The following is an 18,684-nucleotide window of genomic DNA, read 5'->3' as shown; positions in this document are numbered from 1 at the left end:
ACAGAAAAGTCACTGTTATTAAAGCTGTGATTAGATTTTATTCTCGTCTTTCAACAATGATGATTAATATTTTCATATTTCATTTTCCTTTCACAGTTTCACAAATTTACAAGAACGAAAGGGCATTCCTAACTATCACTTAAACATGACTTACTGAAATAAGTTTTCTTTGCCACTGAGTAACCTACCTACCTTCACATGTTGGAAGCAATGGTGCAGGAATTCATCATATTTCAATCAACAAAATTATTGCTAGGTTCCAACATAAATCAATGATCATTAGTTAAAAAAATAAGCACTTCAAAATAATAGCTTTTCATCAGATTGATACTGCAATTCATAGGTTAAGTAGTAGCAGCAAGATATTTGTATCAGATTTGGTACAGATTAGCACACAATTGCCAAAGAATCACAATCCAACCACCAACATGATTCTCACATCTGCCCATGTGATGCAGGTTTGGGTGTGTTGTGAACCATGTTGACTGGTCATAGATTCAACTCCTTTTTCAACACAACACTTCATTCATTCATTAACATTTATACTATACAGAACAGAAGCAATATCTAATCAATGCAAGAGACTTACCAATAAAAAAAAATGAAAAAAAGAGAGCAATTTACATCAGTCAAATCTGTTGCCCACTGCTTCATTTTAAGGAAAAACAACTTAGCATTGCAGTGACTTCTGGTATGACCTTTTCACCATATGAAGCACTAGTTTAATCATCAATTTGCAGTATGTAAACATATATCTAGTGAACCCTTGCATTGATCATAAAACATGAAGATAAAAAAAATCAACTTTAGACAATTATCATAGCACAAGAGGGGTACCGAAACCGGCTGAAGAAGGTTGCACCGAGCGAATTTTGATATCATATTTTCTCTTACTGGAGGTTTCGACAGAAGTGGGTGAGCCTGTCCCAGTTGTTATAGGATGGTAAGATGCAGCGTTTTTGTCAACACAACTATTTCCAATATAATTTCCACATTTCCGGCACAGAAGTTTTGTCTTATGACGAAATAAACCCCAACAATGCTTGGAGATGAAGTATGGAATACATCTGAACTCATCAACCTGATTAAACCTGCTCTCGTCAATGGAGAAAAAGGAAATGATCCCTTTCTTCATGGATTTACCATATTTGGAACCAATTGTTTCTGTATTCCGACTGGATGAGTTCAGGTTTAGATCATATCCACAAGCACCACAACTGCATGAAATAAAATGGTAATGTAACTTAAATGTAATTAAGAACTATCCGCTCATTAATGGATACCTTGTTAAAGTATGCAGATTACCATATACAAGGATGGTTAATTCATTTATATCATAAAAAATAAGGTAAGTGTAACATTTGATAGAATAAGATGGTCACTGGACTTGTATCATTATGGCTAGTAAAAGGGATATACATGTCTGTATGAAATATAGCACAAATGGGCTTCATCCATGAATGCATCCAACTGTATTTAGATGATAGACCAATAAGAACCTTCAAAGATGTATGTTTCAAATTATAAATACATTTATTAGAAATAAAACAAAGCTTACACATCTCAGTGGAATCTACATTATGATTGTCAACCTCGGAATTTCATTAATGAATTCCATCAGTGTAAAAAAGATTTATTAAAGGAAGAGGCACCTTACATTCATGAAGATTTAGAGTAATGGAGAGCATATAAACTGTTGGCGAAAAAGTAGAATTCCAGTTACATAAGAGTATTGAAGAACTTTGAGACTCTGTTTCCATTAAAAAACTTAGCCTGATATAGTAACTTTATCCAAATGAATTGCCTAAAATGGCACCAAACTGATATTTCCGATTCAAGTACTAACCACAATTGCTCAGCTGCTCAGATCTCTAACACAGTAACCAGCAGTCTCACCCCAACCCTTAACATAGAAATCATAGCCTCATAGTGTACATGCACAAATTATAACCTAAATGGCTCCAAAAAACTATCAAGAAGACTTGACGGATAAATTATCAGGGCAGAACCAACTGCACTCTCCTTCCTAGTATTCCATAATTGTAATGATATGTAATATGTTTAATCTTGAAGTTCATAATTTACCAAAGGTTAGTAAAGGCCACATTTTCATGGGCATAAAGTAGGCTTCATTTATTATTCCCGAAAACCAAGCAAATGATTTGATCAATTGGAATAGTCAATGCACCCGAAGCCGCATACGACAAAGTTCGTAATTTAAAAAATTCCAGTTGGTTATACTACAACTATAGTATGAATTTTCCACGACGATCAACTAATTCACTTAAAGCTCTCTCTCAACCATTATTATTTGGAAACATCTCAAAAGCATGAATTAACTGCACGATATCAAATTCAAATGCCATTAATGTCTGGGTATATGTGCGCCAACGCAGATAAGAGGGATCTGAAGGGTAGAATGATCACTACAAATGCTAGTTTAAGGTAAATTAAGCTTTTACTAAGCACACTACACAATTTCAGCCAGAAAGCACTTCTTGCGACATCATCCTGCCCACTGTTTCGCTGAGCAATTGGGCAAAAGAACAATTCTACTGCTAGTTAATCTGATTCAAAACTTTAATTAGCACGCCATCAACCTTAGCTAACCCTTAATGCGAATAAAACTGCTCGACACACTTCCATGGCACATACAGCTTCGTTCCACCAGCATAATCGCGACAACTATCCCCATTGCAAATAATCGTCACACAGAGATGTAACAACCGAATTTCAAGCAGAAGTTTTCGACAAACACTCGGTAAAGAAACTAAATTACACCAAACCCCTGGATCAAACAATCCGTACAGTAACAATCCGAAACTCAAATTAAGCGTAGCCGCATTCACCTGTAAGTGACATCTCGGTGTGAAGCAGCAAAGGAGGCCGAATAGTGATGGTAATTCGCGGAATACCCATTTGAAGTATCCATTAAATGGAACACCCTGCAGCAGAAAATCGGAACGGCGGTAGAATTAGAAAGAAGGCAGGCAGCTTAGGGTGAGGAAAGAATAAAAACAAAAAGAGGATCCAATGAAAGTTACCGCCTTTCGACGGAGGAGAAATCGTACGATATTGCAAATTGCAATCTTTCTTTCTGCAGTTGCTGAGGAACAGTTCCAACTAAAATCGTGCGGAATCAAAAGGCTTGTGGCCCTTGTAATGGGCGGTTATTTGGTGAAAAAACAAGTAACCGCAGGGAAGAGAACCAGAGACACTGTTTTGATAGAAACCATGATTGAGAGAGATTGACCAGTAATATACTAATGTCTCCCTCAGGACTCAGGAGAGGTTCCCATGCCACTTTATTTTTTTTACCACACAAGTGAGTTTAGGGATTTTATTGAGCTTTTTATCAACGAGAGATAATAAGTTTTATTTACCCTTAAGGGTGTGTTTGTTTGGGGGATTAGATTGAATTTACACTATTCATTCAATTTTTTTTCTTCAAAAATATCAAATTAAACGTATATTTTTTATTTTTTATATTATACTAAAAATCAATTTTACATTCAAAACATCATATCAACACCTATTTTATATCACATCATACAATTATTCAAATTAAAAATTTTTACTATTAAAATCCCAATTCAAAATCCAAGCTTCCAACAAACACACAATTAGTATTTTAATTGATTTTTCCTTTAAAAATATGAGTAGAATATACTACATTATATATTGGAAATAATATATTTTTTTATATTAAATAATATTTTATTGTAATTTATGTAAAAATTTAAAATATATTTTAATATTAGTATATTTATTATTAATACAATGTAATATTTTGAATTACAGCCAAACAAATGAAAATAATAAAATAATAAAAAGAAAATGAAAAAGTTATGGGTGATGCATAGTCATATTCCCTCTTCATTAAATTTGAAGTGAGGTTCTGTAATGATTAGTATATGAAAAAATTTCCAATATAAATATTTCTAAACATAATAGGAGTAGCATTTAATTTTAGTAGAAAATAACAAATCACAATAAACACACTGGTACATTTGCTGAATTGATATGATTCTTATTGAACAATCGACAGGTCTTCATAATCTGGACTTGACGCCTTCCTGGAACAAAATGGAATTCCAATTTGGGTTCTGAGGAAGATATGTACCCTGCAAGGCAAACATTCGATGAATGCCGGCAATTTATTGTCGGAAAGGCTCCGATTCTGAAAAAAAAAAAAAAAAAAAGAATCTTTTTTAAAATCATTAAAAGGAAGAGGAGGAGGCGGTTACAGAGGCATAAGAGCAGGTGGGGATGACGGACATGGAGCGGTTTAGGGCATGGGAGAAGGCGGCGGCGCAGAGGCGACCGGCGACGCCGGAGCCTCTCTTACTCGGAGGAACATAGGTGTGAGTTATGTCCATTACTTTGCCACCATCTCCCCTCACCTTGTACTCCAGATAAGCTTCCCTGTCCGCCGTCTCGAATTTCCTTTCCTTCTCATTCCAGACTATCGCCGACGCCGTCGCCGTCGTCTTCTCCTCCGCCATTTTCTTCGTCTGAAACTGAGCGTCGGCAAATCCGAAATTAGGGATTAGAAAAATATGTCTGCGTGAAATGACCGAAACACCCACAGGGTTTCTTAGCCTTTAAGTCAAAAGGTTTGAGAGGAATTAGGAAGGTAATTGAACTATTCCAGTTTTCCCCACTCTGTCGAAAAACCCTTGGGAGATTGCTCGAAGATGGCGGATTTGAAGGTGGAGACGATTGCGAGACTGGCTCAATGGAAGATCGAAAATTTTGGGCCGGCCACGCCTTACAAGAGATCTGATCCTTTCAAAATCGGCATATGGAACTGGTATATACGTATGTATGCCTGTCGACTATTTCGTTTGTGTATCTGTCCGTGCTTGATATATATTCTGGCTGTATCATCAATTTCTTCAGGTACTTATCGGTTGAAAAGAACCGATCAATGTACATCCGGCTATTCCCGGAGCCGTCGCGGATTTCGAAGGATCAGCCGCCGCTTGCTCGGTTCGTCCTCCGCGTGACCACGTCTAGCTCCAATCGCAGGCCCTTCGTTTCCCCCAGTACGCACTTGTTGAATTTGACTTTGATTCCTCTTTTGATTTGTCTTTTTTTTTTCTGCTCGATCGAACCTTTCACATCTGCGACTATCGAATTAATAAACTAAAATCAAAATACTATTGAGGTTATCCTTTTGGTGGAGTATCTTATATGTGAATTCTCTATGAACTATACAAATCTAAACTAAAAAGGCATCAAGTTCCACTGTTTGACTAAGAAATTTTCGTAGTGAATGAAGTAAGCTCATGAAGGAATCATCCTCCATGTACAAAACATGTGCTTTCATTTTTTCGTAGTGGAACAATGGTGTTCATGACAAAATAGCTGCTGCATATCTCTCTCTCCATCTGTACATGTTTTCATTTCAAATGGTGTTTGTTGGTATATGCCACAGTTCATGAGAGAGTGCTTCGAACAAGCGATGACTTCTCCTGCCCTATCGATTTCAGCATTCAGGGTCGTTTCATCATAGATGTTGAGTTTCTGGATCTTAAGATCTGCCCGTTAAATGTGAGATTCAATACTTCATTTTTCATTCATGTAGTTTACATACATCCAGGCTGCCGCTACATGTTTCTTTAACTATCTACTTCAGGGTGGAGATGGAAGTTCCATATGGCCGGGAGACGAAACTATGCAATACCTAGCAACTCAAAGTACTCTCAAATGTCTTTCCCGAATGCTCGAGGAGGCCATTCACGCAGATGTGACTATCTACACAGCAGATGGAACACTAAAAGCCCACAAAGCAATCCTGTCTGCAAGTTCCCCTGTTTTCCAAAGCATGTTCCAGCACGACCTCAAGGAGAAAGAATCTTCGACAGTCAACATTGAAGACATGACGTCTGATTCCTGCACAGCCCTTCTCAGCTACTTGTATGGAACGATAAGCCAAGAAGCTTTCTGGAGGCACCGGCTGGCATTGTTGGGGGCGGCGAACAAGTATGACATAGTGGACTTGAAGGATGCCTGCGAAGAAAGCCTTCTGGAAGACATCAACTCTGGAAATGTACTTGAAAGACTGCAAGAGGCTTGGCTTTATCAACTGGATAAGTTGAAGAAAGGATGCTTGATGTATCTACTTGATTTCGGCAAGATTTATGATGTCCGAGAAGAAATGAACACTTTCTTCAGACAGGCTGACAGGGAATTGGTGGTAGAAATGTTCCAGGAGTTGCTTGCAGTTTGGAAACCAGCATAATTCACCGTTGCCAGAGGTCAGTACTTTACGCTTTGTTATGTAGTAAGAAATTCTATCTGCAATTTAGTCGTCGAATGTATAGATAAGTATGTAATATGTATATGTGTTGACAGACGATCTGATCCGTTTATCTTTTAAATGAGAAAAATATGACATGTTCTAATGACAGAGACAGAAGCTGATTGTCAATCAAACAGGATTTAATCAGCAGCAAGAGATAGTAGATGGTACTAAACTACTCTCGACGATGATTATCAAATTCTAAGACAGCCTTACTATGTGAGAAAAAATTTCCCGAATCCATTCCTGTTCTTAGCAGCAGATTCCTCGGCCCTCCCATTTTCATCGGGAACACATATGGTGTCCCTTGATGTTTCTCTTGATGGTTCCGTGTCATTAATAGTGCCACTGCTAGGTAATTTGGAGAAGCCCGGAATGTTTGAAGTGTCTATCAGGAAATCTTCCAACGTCGCGAGAGATTTCAGCTGCTTTCCCAGCGACGCAATCGTTCTCTGGCATTCTGCAAGCTTATCTGCAGCAACTGCTAGACCCTCCTGCAAGAACATCGAAGAAAGGATACAGTAATGATAATAGAATAGACACGGCGAGTAAGAAACTAAAAGCCAGCAGGCGAGTCTACCTCTTTTAATTTTGCTCCATCATCTGAATTAGTGTTGCATTCCTGAACTGTTCTTGATAGATCATTCTCCAGTTCGCGGCATCTGACAGTCAGTTCAGATGATAAACATCGCTCCTTTTCAATATCCTTCTTCAATGAACAGATGTTTGCAGACATCGTTCTTGTCTCCGCTTCCGCACCAATGAGTTGCGCTTCGAGCAACTCCTTAGCCTCAGTTGCTGCATTCAAATCCTTCTGCATGTCTTCCAACTTCGTCTCAAGTTCAGCCATTCGATGCTGTGCAGCTTCAAGAGAGGTTTGCTTTTCATCCAGCGTTCTCTCGAGCTCAGCCTTTTCGACTTCCATTTTCTCTAACTTCTTCTCCAATTCAGTGAGCCGTTGAGTTGTTGAGTCTAGCTCGCCTCGCAGCGGATGATTGTCTGTGCAACTTGATGACTCCCCGGAAACCGATTCTGAAGCTGTAAATGGAGTATTGTTCTTGGTGTCCGGCATCGCAGCCAGGCGTTCCATTTCCAGAAAATCATCCATCATATCAATTTCGAAGGAGCAGGTTGTAATAGCTTTCTGCAGAGGCTTGCTTTTGAACTGATCGAGCTCGGTGATCAGCGCAGAGGCCCACGAGTCCGAGCAGCTTTGATCGTTATCTAGCGCCTGCGACCTCTCCCCGCTGTCTGAATGACTATCCGTCAGCGACTCCGCGTAAAAACAGGTTTTTGAATTGCTGACTGGAGCCAATTTCCGAGCCGCAGATTGGAGGCGTCTGCACTCAGCCTCAAGCTTAGCAATCTTCTTTACGCTCTCCAACTGCATCTTGCTCGCGGCTTCTGCTGTCTGTGTGCTTAAATCCCTCTCGATTCTTATTGCTTCGATCTCTTTGCACTTGGACATCACCTCTTGCTTGAGCAACGAGTTCTCTTTCTCCAATGTCTCGACGATGAGGAGAAACTTAGGATCAATACATGCTGCGTTTTCGATTCTGGCAGCTTCTGCCTCAGCCTGGAGCTCTAGAATTCGCTCCTCCAGTTTAGCCTTTGTCAATTCCCATTCCCGGCCTCTCTCCTCTACAGCATCAGATATCAGTTTTGCCTGCTCGTCTCTCGCCTGTCTCAGCTGCCTAACACATTCCTTAAGGGCGCCGTCAAGATGAGTGATTCGAACTTCCATGCTTGAATTCTGCACCTCTGCAGCCTCGAGTTGCTGCTTTAACACCACCACTTCATTCTCCGCCTGTTCCCAGCCTGATTAGACATGGAAGATGATAATAAAAAAATCCATTATAACCGTATGTATTGTGGAAAAGTAGCGAGAAAGTCGGTTACCAGCTACAGCTTCTTCGGCCACTTTGGCATGTTGCTTAACCAAGTCTTCTTTAGCGCTGACATTCACAAGAGCAGCAGATAGCTTCTCGGTCAGATTCTTGATAGTTTCTTGAAGTTCATCATCGGCAGCTTTGGTGATGATGTCTGGCGATGCACAATCGTCTTTTGAAGATTCTTTCGATGATGAGCCCTGCTCAAACAAAGAACAAAGATCATAAATAGGGGGATAAGATTTATATGGCATAATGGATTGGAGACTAATAAAATGCTGCATTGAAGATTCATCCACCTGTTCATCAGAGTATCTCTCTGACTGGGAAGACGATGAGCCTGATACGGGGCTTTCACTGTCACCAGGGCTCCTCTCTGAAGATCTTCTCTTCCATGGCCACTTCTTCTTTTCCATATTATTCCTCAAACTGAATTCACAGAATCAAGAAGCTTCTCAGTTTAAATGTAAAAAGTAAATAAACACAGTACATATGGAAATTGGCAATCGAAACTAATAGATATACAAGTGAGTGGTGTGATCTTCCTCAACCAATTTTTACCAGAAAACTTGCTGTAAGAAATAAGCAATTCCTTCTATGCATATGAAACACCATAAAATACAATACAATATATATATATATATTATAAATATAAACAGTGACATGCTGTAGGCCAACCAATTGAAAGGGGGTAGGGAACGACACAAGAGCAGAGAGCTAGAAAAGAAGACAGAAAGAAAAAAAAAAAAAAAAAAAAAAAGCTCTTTTCGATCATTATTTTTTCCCCCATTGAAGACCCACCATTTTTGGCAGCCATACTAGCTCCACATAAATTGAAATAAACCACAGTACATACGAAGTAAACCTTCTAATAACAACAATAATACTTCACCATAAAATGAAAACGGATGGATGAATCAAACAGAAAGTATAGCATGAAGTTGAAAATCATGGATTTAGAACCCTCCCTCCCTTCCATCGGCAATAATACCTGGAATCGTAGTTTTGTCTGCGTCTTCAGATTTGCAAATAAAAAAATGAAGCCTGGCAGTAGAGATGTGAGGATGTTGGAAACGATCCCTCCCAGACAGAATGAACACCTACCTGCAGCAGCAGCATACAGTTGTGAGCTACAAAAACAATGGCTGCCGATGACTATTAGCCCCAAAATCAATCAATTAGGGCCGGAGCACGTGACGCTTCTTGAATCAATGTATGAATGAATCAGAAAGAGAGAGACAGAGAGGACTCTATTTATTTGAATATTTTAAACATCTATTGATTTATTATGTTATGTTTTTGAAATTAAGGCTGCTTTCATTCCCGCCCGCTATTTAATGCGGAGGAGCGTCCGCTCGCACTTTAGCTGCATCTCTGCAGCAGCAGCAGTATCTATTGACCAACCTGGATTCTAGTGTCCTCACATGATTTCAAATTTTAAATTATTATACCCTAATTAGTTCATTAATTAAATAAATAAATAAACAGCTGTTACTGATGAAGATGATTATTTCAAATATTTGTCACTTGGAATATAGCTCTAATGGGCTTTGGCCAAAGCCCAACAGGGCCCAATATAGTTGGCATTGTACTCAGACAAGATCCTGCAAGATAATTTAATCCCATTACAGTAGCTCATGTTTTTTTGAACACATAGGAAAGAAAAAACCACAAGAAACAACATACATATTTTCTAATAAAAAGGGGAAAAATAAGTATAGAAAGAAACCTGGGTGAAGTATAGTGTAGTGTCCCATGTTTGGGAAGTATGAAACAAAGAGTGGCGAGGGAATGGAAGAAGGTAAGCGTCGTGGATGCATTCTCCACCATTCCCCTAAACCCTATCCACATCATTTCCATTTGTGTGATCACAATCTGTTTGCCAGATTCTGTATGTGGCAATGCTGCAACACATGTACATCATTAAATATACTTTCATTAAACAAAAAAATAATTTCCATCCCCAAACGAGGAGAATGGCTCAGACAATGCTGCTTACCGCAAACAATGTATCAGTCCATGTGAAGGGAGAGTCTTTGCTTCAGAGGATCAAACCAAAGCCCTTTTCCCATTTGTTGCTCCCACCTCCTTCCAGGGGTACCCTCACTTCTTCGACTCCATTTATTGTTGCCCTGTTCAAGTCCAAAGCCAAGGCTGCCCCCAAGAAGGTCAGATTTTGTTTGCTTTTTCCCATGATTTCATGCACATGTTTGGTGGGTTTTGATGGTGGTGGGTGCAGGGTGCTGCTGTAGTGGGGAAGGAGAAAACAAAGGTGGAAGATGGCATCTTTGGGACATCTGGAGGGATTGGTTTCACCAAGGAGAATGAACTGTTTGTTGGTCGTGTTGCCATGATTGGTTTTGCTGTAAGTTTCTTGACTTCTCTTTTTGCTTCTTTTAGTGTTGATCTGCAAGTCACAATTGAATAGAGCATTAGTTACAGACAGTTAATCTGAATGAGTGAGTAGAAGGATCACAATCTGAAGACTTGAATGAATTTTACATAGTAGACCAACAGCTTTAGCCTTTACTACTATTGGAATGATTCTGTAATGTGTGATCGATGAAATGAACCACCTACCTAATGCAGGCATCCTTACTTGGAGAAGCTGTAACAGGAAAGGGAATTCTTGCACAGCTCAACCTAGAAACCGGAATCCCAATTTACGAAGCCGAGCCACTCCTCCTGTTCTTCATCCTTTTCAACTTACTTGGAGCCATTGGAGCTTTAGGAGACCGCGGCAGGTTTGTTGATGAACCAGCTGCACCTGTTATAGCACCAGGAAAGGGGTTCAGGTCGGCTCTTGGCCTCGGCGAAAGAGGTATAATATATGTTTCAATGAAGTGGTGCTACCATAATATACTCGAGAGAACTTGACAAATATAAATAATTTCGTGAATATTGTACTTACAGGTCCATTGTTCGGATTCACTAAAGCAAATGAGCTGTTTGTGGGAAGACTGGCTCAGCTGGGGATTGCATTCTCCATCATCGGAGAAATCATAACTGGCAAAGGTGCATTGGCACAGTTGAATATTGAAACAGGGGTTCCGATCAATGAGCTCGAACCCCTTTTGTTGTTCAACATAGTCTTCTTCTTTGTGGCTGCCATTAATCCTGGAACAGGAAAGTTTCTCACTGATGAGGAAGAAGATTGAAGAACTAGCCTTGTTCTCAGAAATAAAACCTGAATTTTGTCTGTTAGTGTGCATTGTATCATGAATGTAAGTCTGTATGTATGCATAATATTTGTGCTAGCTAGCTAGGCATGCTTATTACTTAAGTCAAATTTCAACCTGCTGAAAATTTAATTCGTGCAAGAGCTTGTGGCCGGGCTGGAAATTACTGGAACATTTTCTGGAATGATGAATTGCAACTGGGTGTTCTTGTTGCCGACAATGATGTCTTCGTTACTCCTGTATGAAAGAACATATTTAGAACATAGGGAAGAGAAGAGTTATAATTGCAGAAAAAAACTGAAAGATAATAGTTTAGCTACCTGTACCTGTACGTACTGTTTTTCCAGAATAAAAAAGAACCATATCCTGCAAATCACATTCTTCACCAGAAATCCATTATTAATTGGTACGACTGTGGATGATGGACATTGATTCCTTATAATCAAGTCACGTCAGAAAGTTCCAACAGTAGAATGAACAAAAACACTATTCACAGCTAGGAATCGGATGGGGACAGCAGGCAACATGCATCATCTGTTATGATAAAATATTTTAAATATACACATGGATGATGGATCAAACCAACAAATCAAACTAAACCTGAAAAACATTGATAAAAAATTCTGATACACCAGCTAGGAAAGATACCACTGTTACCACTTAATCAACAAATAAATGAATTAATTCTATACAACACTTGTTCTTCTACCTTTTGTGCATCTTCCAGCTTCAGTCAGCCTTTGCTCTTACTACCTAAAGCCTTCTTCTAAGGAATCAGGTTGCCAGAAGCTTTAGCTAAAAAAACAAAACTTTCATCCCCGAATGCCACAGTTGGATGATCTACAAAGTGACTTGTACAGGGTCAGCTCTTGTCGTTGGAGGGCTGTAGTCGAACATGCTCATGTGCTTTCAGAGCTTCGGAAGTGAAGTTCTCCAAAGCCTTGAAAATGGGTATCAGGCCACCTTGTAAGCTACTAGTAGCAGCATCATGGACTACCTTCATGGCATCCTTGTGCTTCACTCGCTCCTCTGCCAGTTTCTGTTTCATAGAATCTAAGTCCACCTTCAGATCATCCAATGCCGAAACTCCACTATCCGATGATGGAACCATAGACAATCCAGTTTTGTCTGATCTCCCATCTTGGTCGAGCTTCATTTTCCCCTTCTCCATTCGGTGTGCTTTCAGCTGCTTGTCGAAGTCCTTGGAAAGATACTCTGCTTTGAGCCGTTGATGCCTCTCCTCGTCCTGTTTTTCCCACAACTGCTGCAAGCTTGTTGCAAAGGTATTCATGGTGTTTGCCACCCTCGCCTCAGATATGGCTTCCATAGCTTGCTGCCAATCATTGCAGATTACAAAGATTGGAGGAGCTCCTAGCCTGCCGGGGGAGTATGGAACAGGGCCATCGGGTGTCTGTTCTGGCTCATACTGCAGACACTGCAAAAGCCAACCATTCAAGGATTCGACATATGACTTTTGAAATGCCACCCAATCATTGAACCGTGCGCACCATGCACGAAGCTCCCTTTCAAGGTGTGTGGTGGCCCGCAAGCTGGAGTCCCCTTGGAGACCAGTGTTAGCTCTGAGCTTACGCATTTTACTCTCCATAATAGCTTGAAACTGCTTCCTATGGCACTTCAGCATTGCCTTCCACATTCTAATAAGCCTATGCATATAAACAGAGCGACCAATATTTCAGAATTTTTTTTTTTAAATAAAATAGAAAAAAATAAAATTTATACTGCAGAAATTTGGGTATTTCTCCATAGGAAATGCAGAGCGTGTTAAAATGCACTGATCAAAGTAGGCACTTTGTTTCCCAAACAAAAACTATAGCACTCATCATAATAAGGAAAATCTTCGGTGATTCAATGAATAGAGACAGCTGTATTTGTGTCACATGCTCAGCACACAAGCAGAAGAACAGTCGGACTAAGCTCTTGAAACCAGACATTGGAAACAATAGAGCAGCCAACCAAAGAATATCAGAAAATAGCAGCATTGAATAAGTTCATACCCATAAATCAATGTGGCAACCTGAGGTTGCAATTCCTCATCCCGCAACTTGTGTATCCTGCTTGAAATACCATCAATTGCTTTGATACTAACATTTAGCTTAGTCAGTAATTTACGGATGGAAGCCCGAGTCGCATCTATCTTGCTAGATTCGGCTCCTTCTTCATCTAAAACCCTTAGCCTCCTGCACTGTTTCTCATATATAACTCGAAGTCTTTCTTCATCCTAACAAAAGTTACCAGCCACCATTAGTAAGCAAGACTGATTTGCAAGAAAATGATTATGAGAACTAATAAACAGGGATGGGAAATGAAATTAAAAATGCCATAGATAGATAGGCTCGAGTATCGTCCCTCAGTATAATTTTACAACTAAGGTTAAATTGCAGATTATTCATGTGTATTCACAGCTAAGAGCCAATGCACACCAATATTCCAGTAACTTCAAATGGTTAATTCTAACATTTTAATATGAAATACTGCCACCGTCCAGATATAAGAATAGTTACAATAATTTTTCTTTCAAAACAGGGAGTTTAACCTTCATTTGTGCGTATACAATTCTCAGCTGCCTAAGTGTGCAGTTAATGATATAAAGCTCCAACCAAGAATTATAGTAAATAGACAACTTCTAAAAATTATTCAAAATCTAAACCAACCTTTACTTCCTTGTATAACTTCTTTTCCCAAGCATACAGTTTATCCAGTGTGGCTGAAAGGTTGAAAGCTTTAGAGTTGACATCCTTCTCAACATTGTCAAAGTAAGATCTCGCCATTTTCATTGTGTTCGAAGCTAATTTAGCTGATTTTACAGATGGAGATTCATCCAGCAATGATAGCGATGGAGATATCAGGTATAATATTCGTGAGATAATAACTGCAAGAACACGAGATCTGACTATCGTAACTATAACACTGAAGATGAAAAACGTAACAACAACAATACATAAACACACACACACAAAAAAAATTCAAGGGATCTAAACGAAGCTTAGAATGCCTATTAACACACAAGACATAGAATTACATGCCACAGAATCAACCACTGCAAATAATTATGTTTTGGTGAAAATTTCTCTGCATGCACAAATTAGATCATAGAATCAACCACTGCAAACATTTATGATTATTAAGCAAGTGCTTACAGATTGATCACTGCCAAGATTTCAAAATGCTGCACAAATTTCCACACAACAGAAACAGTTCTACAATTAAATACTTGAACAAAGGATCAGCAAAACCCAATCACAATATGTGCCAACACCACAATAAACAGCTACAAAGTCAAATCACCAAGTAAAAAACGTTGTGAAAATAACAATTTTGGAATACCAAACATCTAAGTACTAGTTATTGCAAATAAATAACATGCACTGCTTCTAAGCCAATATATCAGATTACTTAAGTAATATGCATCTGGAGAATACATAAAGCAAAAAAACACACCTTTAAGAAAGCTAGGTTGATAAGGCAGCTTCCCAACTTCAAGCAGCATGGCTACCTCTTTCCCATAACTAGAAGCAGTTTCAAATTCATCTCTTATTTCAGCAACAACCTCCTGAAGATCCCTTGTGCCATTAGGAGACAATATGGTTACACTACTCAAGTTGGAAGAATCAGCATCCTGTTTTGATGTTCCCTCCATTTCAAAAGTCACCCCTTTCTTTTTCACAGAACCCTCATCCACATTCTTCAATACTATATTTTCTGGACTGCTTTCATCTGCTAAGCTAATCGATTTGCTAGACCTTTCCTCATTTGGGGAATGATCTACATATGATTCCCGCATGCTATCTGGTGGAAAGTTTGATGTTTTAGTGTTCTCCTCACCATATTGAGGTGACATTGATGTCTTTGCACTCTCCCTACTGTAATGTGGCGGCATAGATGGTTTTTCAATCTCCTCACTGCTCCATGAAGGCACCGATCTGGAACTACTCTCACTTTTAGGCACTGCCATGGATCTTGAACTTCCCTCCCCTTTGTATAACGGCACTGATCTTGAACTATTCTCACTTCGATGATGCTGCGGCACTGATCTCGTGCTGCCATTTTTATTTTTTCGAACAGGTGCTCCTCTTGCATGTGGAGCACTCTCCACTGAACTCTTTTTTGAATCACCTTTCATTCTGCTTCCGTTAAGGACCTCTTTGTACACCTCACTTTCAGTTTCTTCCTCCAAATCAGGAATCCCCTCCCTCTCCCTTACCTCATTCGAATCTGGGCTACTCGCATTCGACGGATAGCCATACCCTCCTGTCGAGTAATAACCAGGGTACCCGTTCTCAACCACATCAAATGGATTAAAAAAATCCCATGCTGATGCCTTTGGTGTCGGAGGTGGCGGTGGCTCCTTTTGTGATTCTTCTTTAGCGCTCTCCTTATTTCCAGTGCCAATATGCGAACCAGCTGAAAAAAACCCCAGACTACCACCATAGCCAACATTCCCATAGCTCGGAGGAGAAGTCCAATATGAATCAGTGTACCCATACACTGGAGGCTCTCGGACCACCGTTTTGGTCGAGGGAGCTGATTTCTTCATGTAATACATATTCGAATTACTTGAAGGGAACCAAGGTTGTACCTGCGGCGGTGGAACCCACTGATCCATATAAGGCTCGCCGTATGGTGGTGGCGCCGGATACGAGTAGGGGTAGGGATATGGGTTTGCATATGGGTAATTGACAAACTCATCATTCCCAAATGCACTTCCATAACCTTCAAAACCACCCCGAGGATAGGGAAACGAAGATTCCTCCTCATCATGATTTGAACGCCTTATTTCATCATCAAATACTTTCCCTTTGTCGACATGCGCGTGAGGCTTATGATGGTGGTGCGCATCATCTTCTGATTCATGTCCATGGTGGTCGTGGTGGTCATGATGCAGATGCTTGTAATCCTCCGAATCCTCATCTTCTGTAGATGAATCCGACAAGTGTAAATGCGACTCCTCGTCGTCCTCGTCGTCGTGTAAATGCAGCGAAGATTCCTCCGCCGCATTGTCGTGCTTTTTCTTCGAGTTCGGCGGCAAAGTCAAAGACGGAGACGAAAAGGAGGAAGAGGAAGAAGGAGACGCCATGACGAGCTCTTCATCCACGAATTTCCGCAGCGCATCGCCGACGTCCTTCAACGAGCGGAAGTAGGCCACATGGGCAGCGGCGAGCGCGTAGCGGTGATTCGCGGCGGCCCGTATGAGCTCCCGCCTCTCACGGCACCGAACCACCAAAGGTAAGTCATCCGCCTTCGACCCGCTACACCCCATATCACAGTGCCGCAGTATTAAAGCGCTTCCCCCGCCAAAATCTGGAACAAAATCCGCTTAATCGCATTGCGATACGAAGAGACCCGCTAAAGAATAGATTCACGAAACTCCAGGAAGAAGGGATTTTCCGCAACAGGGAAAATTTCTTTCGGAGCCAAGATGTGGTAAATATGAGAATTTGGAGTGGGAGATCGATGGCGGTGTGGAGCTGCCTAGCTCCAAGGTAATGTACAAGTCGCACAGCAAGGTGTGCAACCCCAGGATGCAGCAGGCCAATTCACATTGGATTCCGATCTGGCACCTAAGTGTGAAACGCGGTTAGAGTGACTAAGTAATTTGGTAAGAGAATAGGAATTTTGTGAAGAAAGTTTGGGAAAGTTCTATCCCTCTGTTCTGGACGTACGGTTTAAGGGAGAATTGAATCTCGGTCGTCCAAATCACTGATTTTGGGTGCGGGTTTTCTCTCTTGATCCGGAAAATTATTATTTTATTCACCAAAGAAATCAAAGATTTAAATAAATCCCATCCAATAATACTCACTAATAGTTCTCCCAACAAGTTATTAAAAAAATAAAGAGATAGGGAGATAGATGGTTAAGGGATAATAGTTTTCCAGCAAGATTACAAGTGAAAATAATATGCATAGAGATGTGCGAGGGGGCAAGGATGGGGATTGGCGAAGTAGGAGAAGGTAAGAGAAAGAGAGAGACAATAATGTATTAATTGTCATTGGGAATTGGGATCTTGTTTGGTTATGAAATCTGGGTATTGTTTATATTGATGGTGAGCATGACAATGCATGTGTATTAATTTTATCTGAATCTGTATGTTTGTGTATGTGATGGTGGTGGAGATGTGTCAGAAATGACAGAAGAAACTCGTGGAACCCGCCATTAGTACTCCTATTGGAATCATTACATTTCGTTTCCCTCCCTCCCTCCCTCCCTCTCTTTTTCCATTTCCCTTTTTGCTAGAAGACAACTTTTCCTGAAACTACTGTCAGAATTGAGAAGGGTTAAGAAGGTTGATATCAAATTTGCTGGATTTGTCTGTTTGGTTCTCTCTAAGTAATTGCAGCAATAGAAATTACCAAGTAACTGACGCTTTAGCTATTAGGTTTTACCCCCAAGTCAACTCTTGATGCATATTCACAGTTTCTAATTGGTCATTAGTGTGGTGGTGATCTTTGACCCAAGTAGGGTTCTTGTAATGGGGACAGAATTTATTGATTAGAGGGTTTCAAGTCAATTTTCAAGCCAACAAATTATACTAATAATGTTGGGCTCTCTTTCTATCTATCTATCTATCACCCTAATAGTTGGGTTACATCAGTGGGCCATCTCAACTCAATTACAGTGGCCCACTTCTTTTCTGCCCAAGGAAGTCCTTTTGACCATTCCTTTTCACCACTTCTCACTCTTGCCACCTTTCACCATCACCACCAATCTATACATGTAACATAAAAGTGGGTCTCCTTTTTATGTTAAAATCAGTATTCGACAGGATATATATGTATATGTGTATGATTCATGGATCTGTCATCAATTAGACTAATTCCTTTTCCATGATTTCCTTCATAATCCACAATGGGAAGAAGTTTGTTGGAGCCATGTGTATTATTAATTATGTTCCTGACTGGGAGACCTAAATCAGGCATGTCAAATTGCAGTAAAAAAACACTAAAGCAGTGAGACATGATATGTGGTGGGTGAGCTTTCAATTCATTTTGTCTTTTGCTCAAACTAACAAGCAAACGCTTTTAACGGCTTCAGATCTAAAGTATTATTCAGCTGTTAACCTAATCTCACCCGAAAGTGGATTCCATGAATAATTACTAGAGCTTCTTACCTAACTTATTTAACCAAATGGCAACTTGCCTTCTAAACTCATGGTTCAGGTGTATGTACTCCTAATATAACTATAATGGAGAATATCATATTGTATTTGGAACAAACAACGCTTTCATTGAATCACATAGGCAGATGGTCGGTAGGCAACCATATCTGGAAAGTAAGCAAAGCATATTTTCTT

The 18,684-nt window shown here is 40.0% G+C and overlaps 6 protein-coding genes across 13 annotated transcripts; 2 read left to right on the top strand and 4 right to left on the bottom strand.

The window, feature by feature from the left end:
- Positions 1 to 568: 568 nt before the first annotated feature.
- On the bottom strand, positions 569 to 3,217 carry LOC127246272 (uncharacterized protein At4g08330, chloroplastic-like). Of its 3 annotated transcripts, none has more exons than XM_051267537.1 (3): positions 3,072 to 3,217; positions 2,850 to 2,945; positions 569 to 1,217 (listed from the first exon to the last, which is right to left on the bottom strand). In XM_051267537.1, exons 2-3 carry the CDS (start codon positions 2,930 to 2,932, stop codon positions 818 to 820), a joined length of 483 nt encoding a protein of 160 aa, XP_051123494.1. In that variant the 5' UTR covers positions 2,933 to 2,945; positions 3,072 to 3,217; the 3' UTR covers positions 569 to 817. The 3 variants fall into 3 exon arrangements, with proteins under 3 accessions (XP_051123494.1, XP_051123492.1, XP_051123493.1); XM_051267535.1 differs by having other exon boundaries at positions 3,045 to 3,216; XM_051267536.1 differs by lacking the exon at positions 3,072 to 3,217 and having other exon boundaries at positions 2,850 to 3,036.
- A 669-nt stretch (positions 3,218 to 3,886) lies between these two features.
- Positions 3,887 to 4,505, bottom strand: LOC127246653 (acetyltransferase At1g77540-like). Its single transcript, XM_051268148.1, has 2 exons — positions 4,248 to 4,505; positions 3,887 to 4,124 (listed from the first exon to the last, which is right to left on the bottom strand). Exons 1-2 carry the CDS (start codon positions 4,503 to 4,505, stop codon positions 4,053 to 4,055), a joined length of 330 nt encoding a protein of 109 aa, XP_051124105.1. The 3' UTR covers positions 3,887 to 4,052.
- A 165-nt stretch (positions 4,506 to 4,670) lies between these two features.
- Positions 4,671 to 6,415, top strand: LOC127246651 (BTB/POZ domain-containing protein At1g21780). Of its 2 annotated transcripts, none has more exons than XM_051268145.1 (4): positions 4,671 to 4,813; positions 4,903 to 5,048; positions 5,441 to 5,556; positions 5,642 to 6,415. In XM_051268145.1, exons 1-4 carry the CDS (start codon positions 4,698 to 4,700, stop codon positions 6,245 to 6,247), a joined length of 984 nt encoding a protein of 327 aa, XP_051124102.1. In that variant the 5' UTR covers positions 4,671 to 4,697; the 3' UTR covers positions 6,248 to 6,415. The 2 variants fall into 2 exon arrangements, with proteins under 2 accessions (XP_051124102.1, XP_051124103.1); XM_051268146.1 differs by having other exon boundaries at positions 4,673 to 4,821.
- Positions 6,416 to 6,508: 93 nt separating this feature from the next.
- On the bottom strand, positions 6,509 to 10,089 carry LOC127246650 (filament-like plant protein). Of its 2 annotated transcripts, none has more exons than XM_051268143.1 (6): positions 9,926 to 10,089; positions 9,188 to 9,800; positions 8,496 to 8,625; positions 8,207 to 8,396; positions 6,888 to 8,125; positions 6,509 to 6,801 (listed from the first exon to the last, which is right to left on the bottom strand). In XM_051268143.1, exons 3-6 carry the CDS (start codon positions 8,610 to 8,612, stop codon positions 6,523 to 6,525), a joined length of 1,824 nt encoding a protein of 607 aa, XP_051124100.1. In that variant the 5' UTR covers positions 8,613 to 8,625; positions 9,188 to 9,800; positions 9,926 to 10,089; the 3' UTR covers positions 6,509 to 6,522. The 2 variants fall into 2 exon arrangements, with proteins under 2 accessions (XP_051124100.1, XP_051124101.1); XM_051268144.1 differs by having other exon boundaries at positions 9,188 to 9,300.
- Positions 10,090 to 10,139: 50 nt separating this feature from the next.
- LOC127246652 (photosystem II 22 kDa protein, chloroplastic-like) lies at positions 10,140 to 11,595 on the top strand. The gene is made up of 4 exons (XM_051268147.1): positions 10,140 to 10,364; positions 10,436 to 10,561; positions 10,786 to 11,017; positions 11,110 to 11,595. Exons 1-4 carry the CDS (start codon positions 10,173 to 10,175, stop codon positions 11,352 to 11,354), a joined length of 795 nt encoding a protein of 264 aa, XP_051124104.1. The 5' UTR covers positions 10,140 to 10,172; the 3' UTR covers positions 11,355 to 11,595.
- On the bottom strand, positions 11,269 to 17,571 carry LOC127246649 (nitrate regulatory gene2 protein-like). 4 transcript variants are annotated; one of them, XR_007837750.1, is made up of 5 exons: positions 14,835 to 17,571; positions 14,048 to 14,265; positions 13,391 to 13,614; positions 12,085 to 13,039; positions 11,269 to 11,909 (listed from the first exon to the last, which is right to left on the bottom strand). XR_007837750.1 is itself a non-coding variant. In XM_051268139.1 (5 exons), the coding sequence occupies exons 2-5, from the start codon at positions 16,651 to 16,653 to the stop codon at positions 12,238 to 12,240; spliced, it is 3,063 nt and encodes a 1,020-aa protein (XP_051124096.1). In that variant the 5' UTR covers positions 16,654 to 16,954; positions 17,057 to 17,571; the 3' UTR covers positions 11,923 to 12,237. The 4 variants fall into 4 exon arrangements, 3 of the variants coding, with proteins under 3 accessions (XP_051124098.1, XP_051124096.1, XP_051124099.1); XM_051268139.1 differs by lacking the exon at positions 11,269 to 11,909 and having other exon boundaries at positions 11,923 to 13,039; positions 14,835 to 16,954; positions 17,057 to 17,571; XM_051268142.1 differs by lacking the exon at positions 11,269 to 11,909 and having other exon boundaries at positions 12,602 to 12,810; positions 12,884 to 13,039.
- Positions 17,572 to 18,684: the final 1,113 nt, after the last annotated feature.

Source organism: Andrographis paniculata, unplaced genomic scaffold (genome assembly GCF_009805555.1).
Source record: "Andrographis paniculata isolate CXL003 unplaced genomic scaffold, ASM980555v1 Contig30END, whole genome shotgun sequence".
Lineage (NCBI taxonomy): Eukaryota > Viridiplantae > Streptophyta > Magnoliopsida > Lamiales > Acanthaceae > Andrographis > Andrographis paniculata.
This window is presented reverse-complemented; position numbering and strand designations above follow the sequence as displayed.

What these genes read in the sequence shown, in the direction of transcription:
- LOC127246272 (XM_051267537.1), bottom strand. Translation starts at nt 2,932, where the DNA reads ATGGATACTTCAAATGGGTATTCCGCGAATTACCATCACTATTCGGCC. An exon ending in CACCGAGATGTCACTTACAG is followed by an intron (nt 1,218 to 2,849) that starts GTGAATGCGGCT and finishes TATTTCATGCAG; the next exon opens with TTGTGGTGCTTGTGGATATG.
- LOC127246653 (XM_051268148.1), bottom strand. Translation starts at nt 4,505, where the DNA reads ATGGCGGAGGAGAAGACGACGGCGACGGCGTCGGCGATAGTCTGGAAT. An exon ending in CCACCTGCTCTTATGCCTCT is followed by an intron (nt 4,125 to 4,247) that starts GTAACCGCCTCC and finishes TTTGCCTTGCAG; the next exon opens with GGTACATATCTTCCTCAGAA.
- LOC127246651 (XM_051268145.1), top strand. Translation starts at nt 4,698, where the DNA reads ATGGCGGATTTGAAGGTGGAGACGATTGCGAGACTGGCTCAATGGAAG. An exon ending in AAAATCGGCATATGGAACTG is followed by an intron (nt 4,814 to 4,902) that starts GTATATACGTAT and finishes CAATTTCTTCAG; the next exon opens with GTACTTATCGGTTGAAAAGA. An exon ending in TTAAGATCTGCCCGTTAAAT is followed by an intron (nt 5,557 to 5,641) that starts GTGAGATTCAAT and finishes TATCTACTTCAG; the next exon opens with GGTGGAGATGGAAGTTCCAT.
- LOC127246650 (XM_051268143.1), bottom strand. Translation starts at nt 8,612, where the DNA reads ATGGAAAAGAAGAAGTGGCCATGGAAGAGAAGATCTTCAGAGAGGAGC. An exon ending in AGAGATACTCTGATGAACAG is followed by an intron (nt 8,397 to 8,495) that starts GTGGATGAATCT and finishes TTGTTTGAGCAG; the next exon opens with GGCTCATCATCGAAAGAATC. An exon ending in GGCCGAAGAAGCTGTAGCTG is followed by an intron (nt 8,126 to 8,206) that starts GTAACCGACTTT and finishes ATGTCTAATCAG; the next exon opens with GCTGGGAACAGGCGGAGAAT.
- LOC127246652 (XM_051268147.1), top strand. Translation starts at nt 10,173, where the DNA reads ATGGCTCAGACAATGCTGCTTACCGCAAACAATGTATCAGTCCATGTG. An exon ending in CCAAGGCTGCCCCCAAGAAG is followed by an intron (nt 10,365 to 10,435) that starts GTCAGATTTTGT and finishes TGGTGGGTGCAG; the next exon opens with GGTGCTGCTGTAGTGGGGAA. An exon ending in TCTTGGCCTCGGCGAAAGAG is followed by an intron (nt 11,018 to 11,109) that starts GTATAATATATG and finishes TTGTACTTACAG; the next exon opens with GTCCATTGTTCGGATTCACT.
- LOC127246649 (XM_051268139.1), bottom strand. Translation starts at nt 16,653, where the DNA reads ATGGGGTGTAGCGGGTCGAAGGCGGATGACTTACCTTTGGTGGTTCGG. An exon ending in TCAACCTAGCTTTCTTAAAG is followed by an intron (nt 14,266 to 14,834) that starts GTGTGTTTTTTT and finishes GTGTTCTTGCAG; the next exon opens with TTATTATCTCACGAATATTA. An exon ending in AGTTATACAAGGAAGTAAAG is followed by an intron (nt 13,615 to 14,047) that starts GTTGGTTTAGAT and finishes AACTTTTGTTAG; the next exon opens with GATGAAGAAAGACTTCGAGT.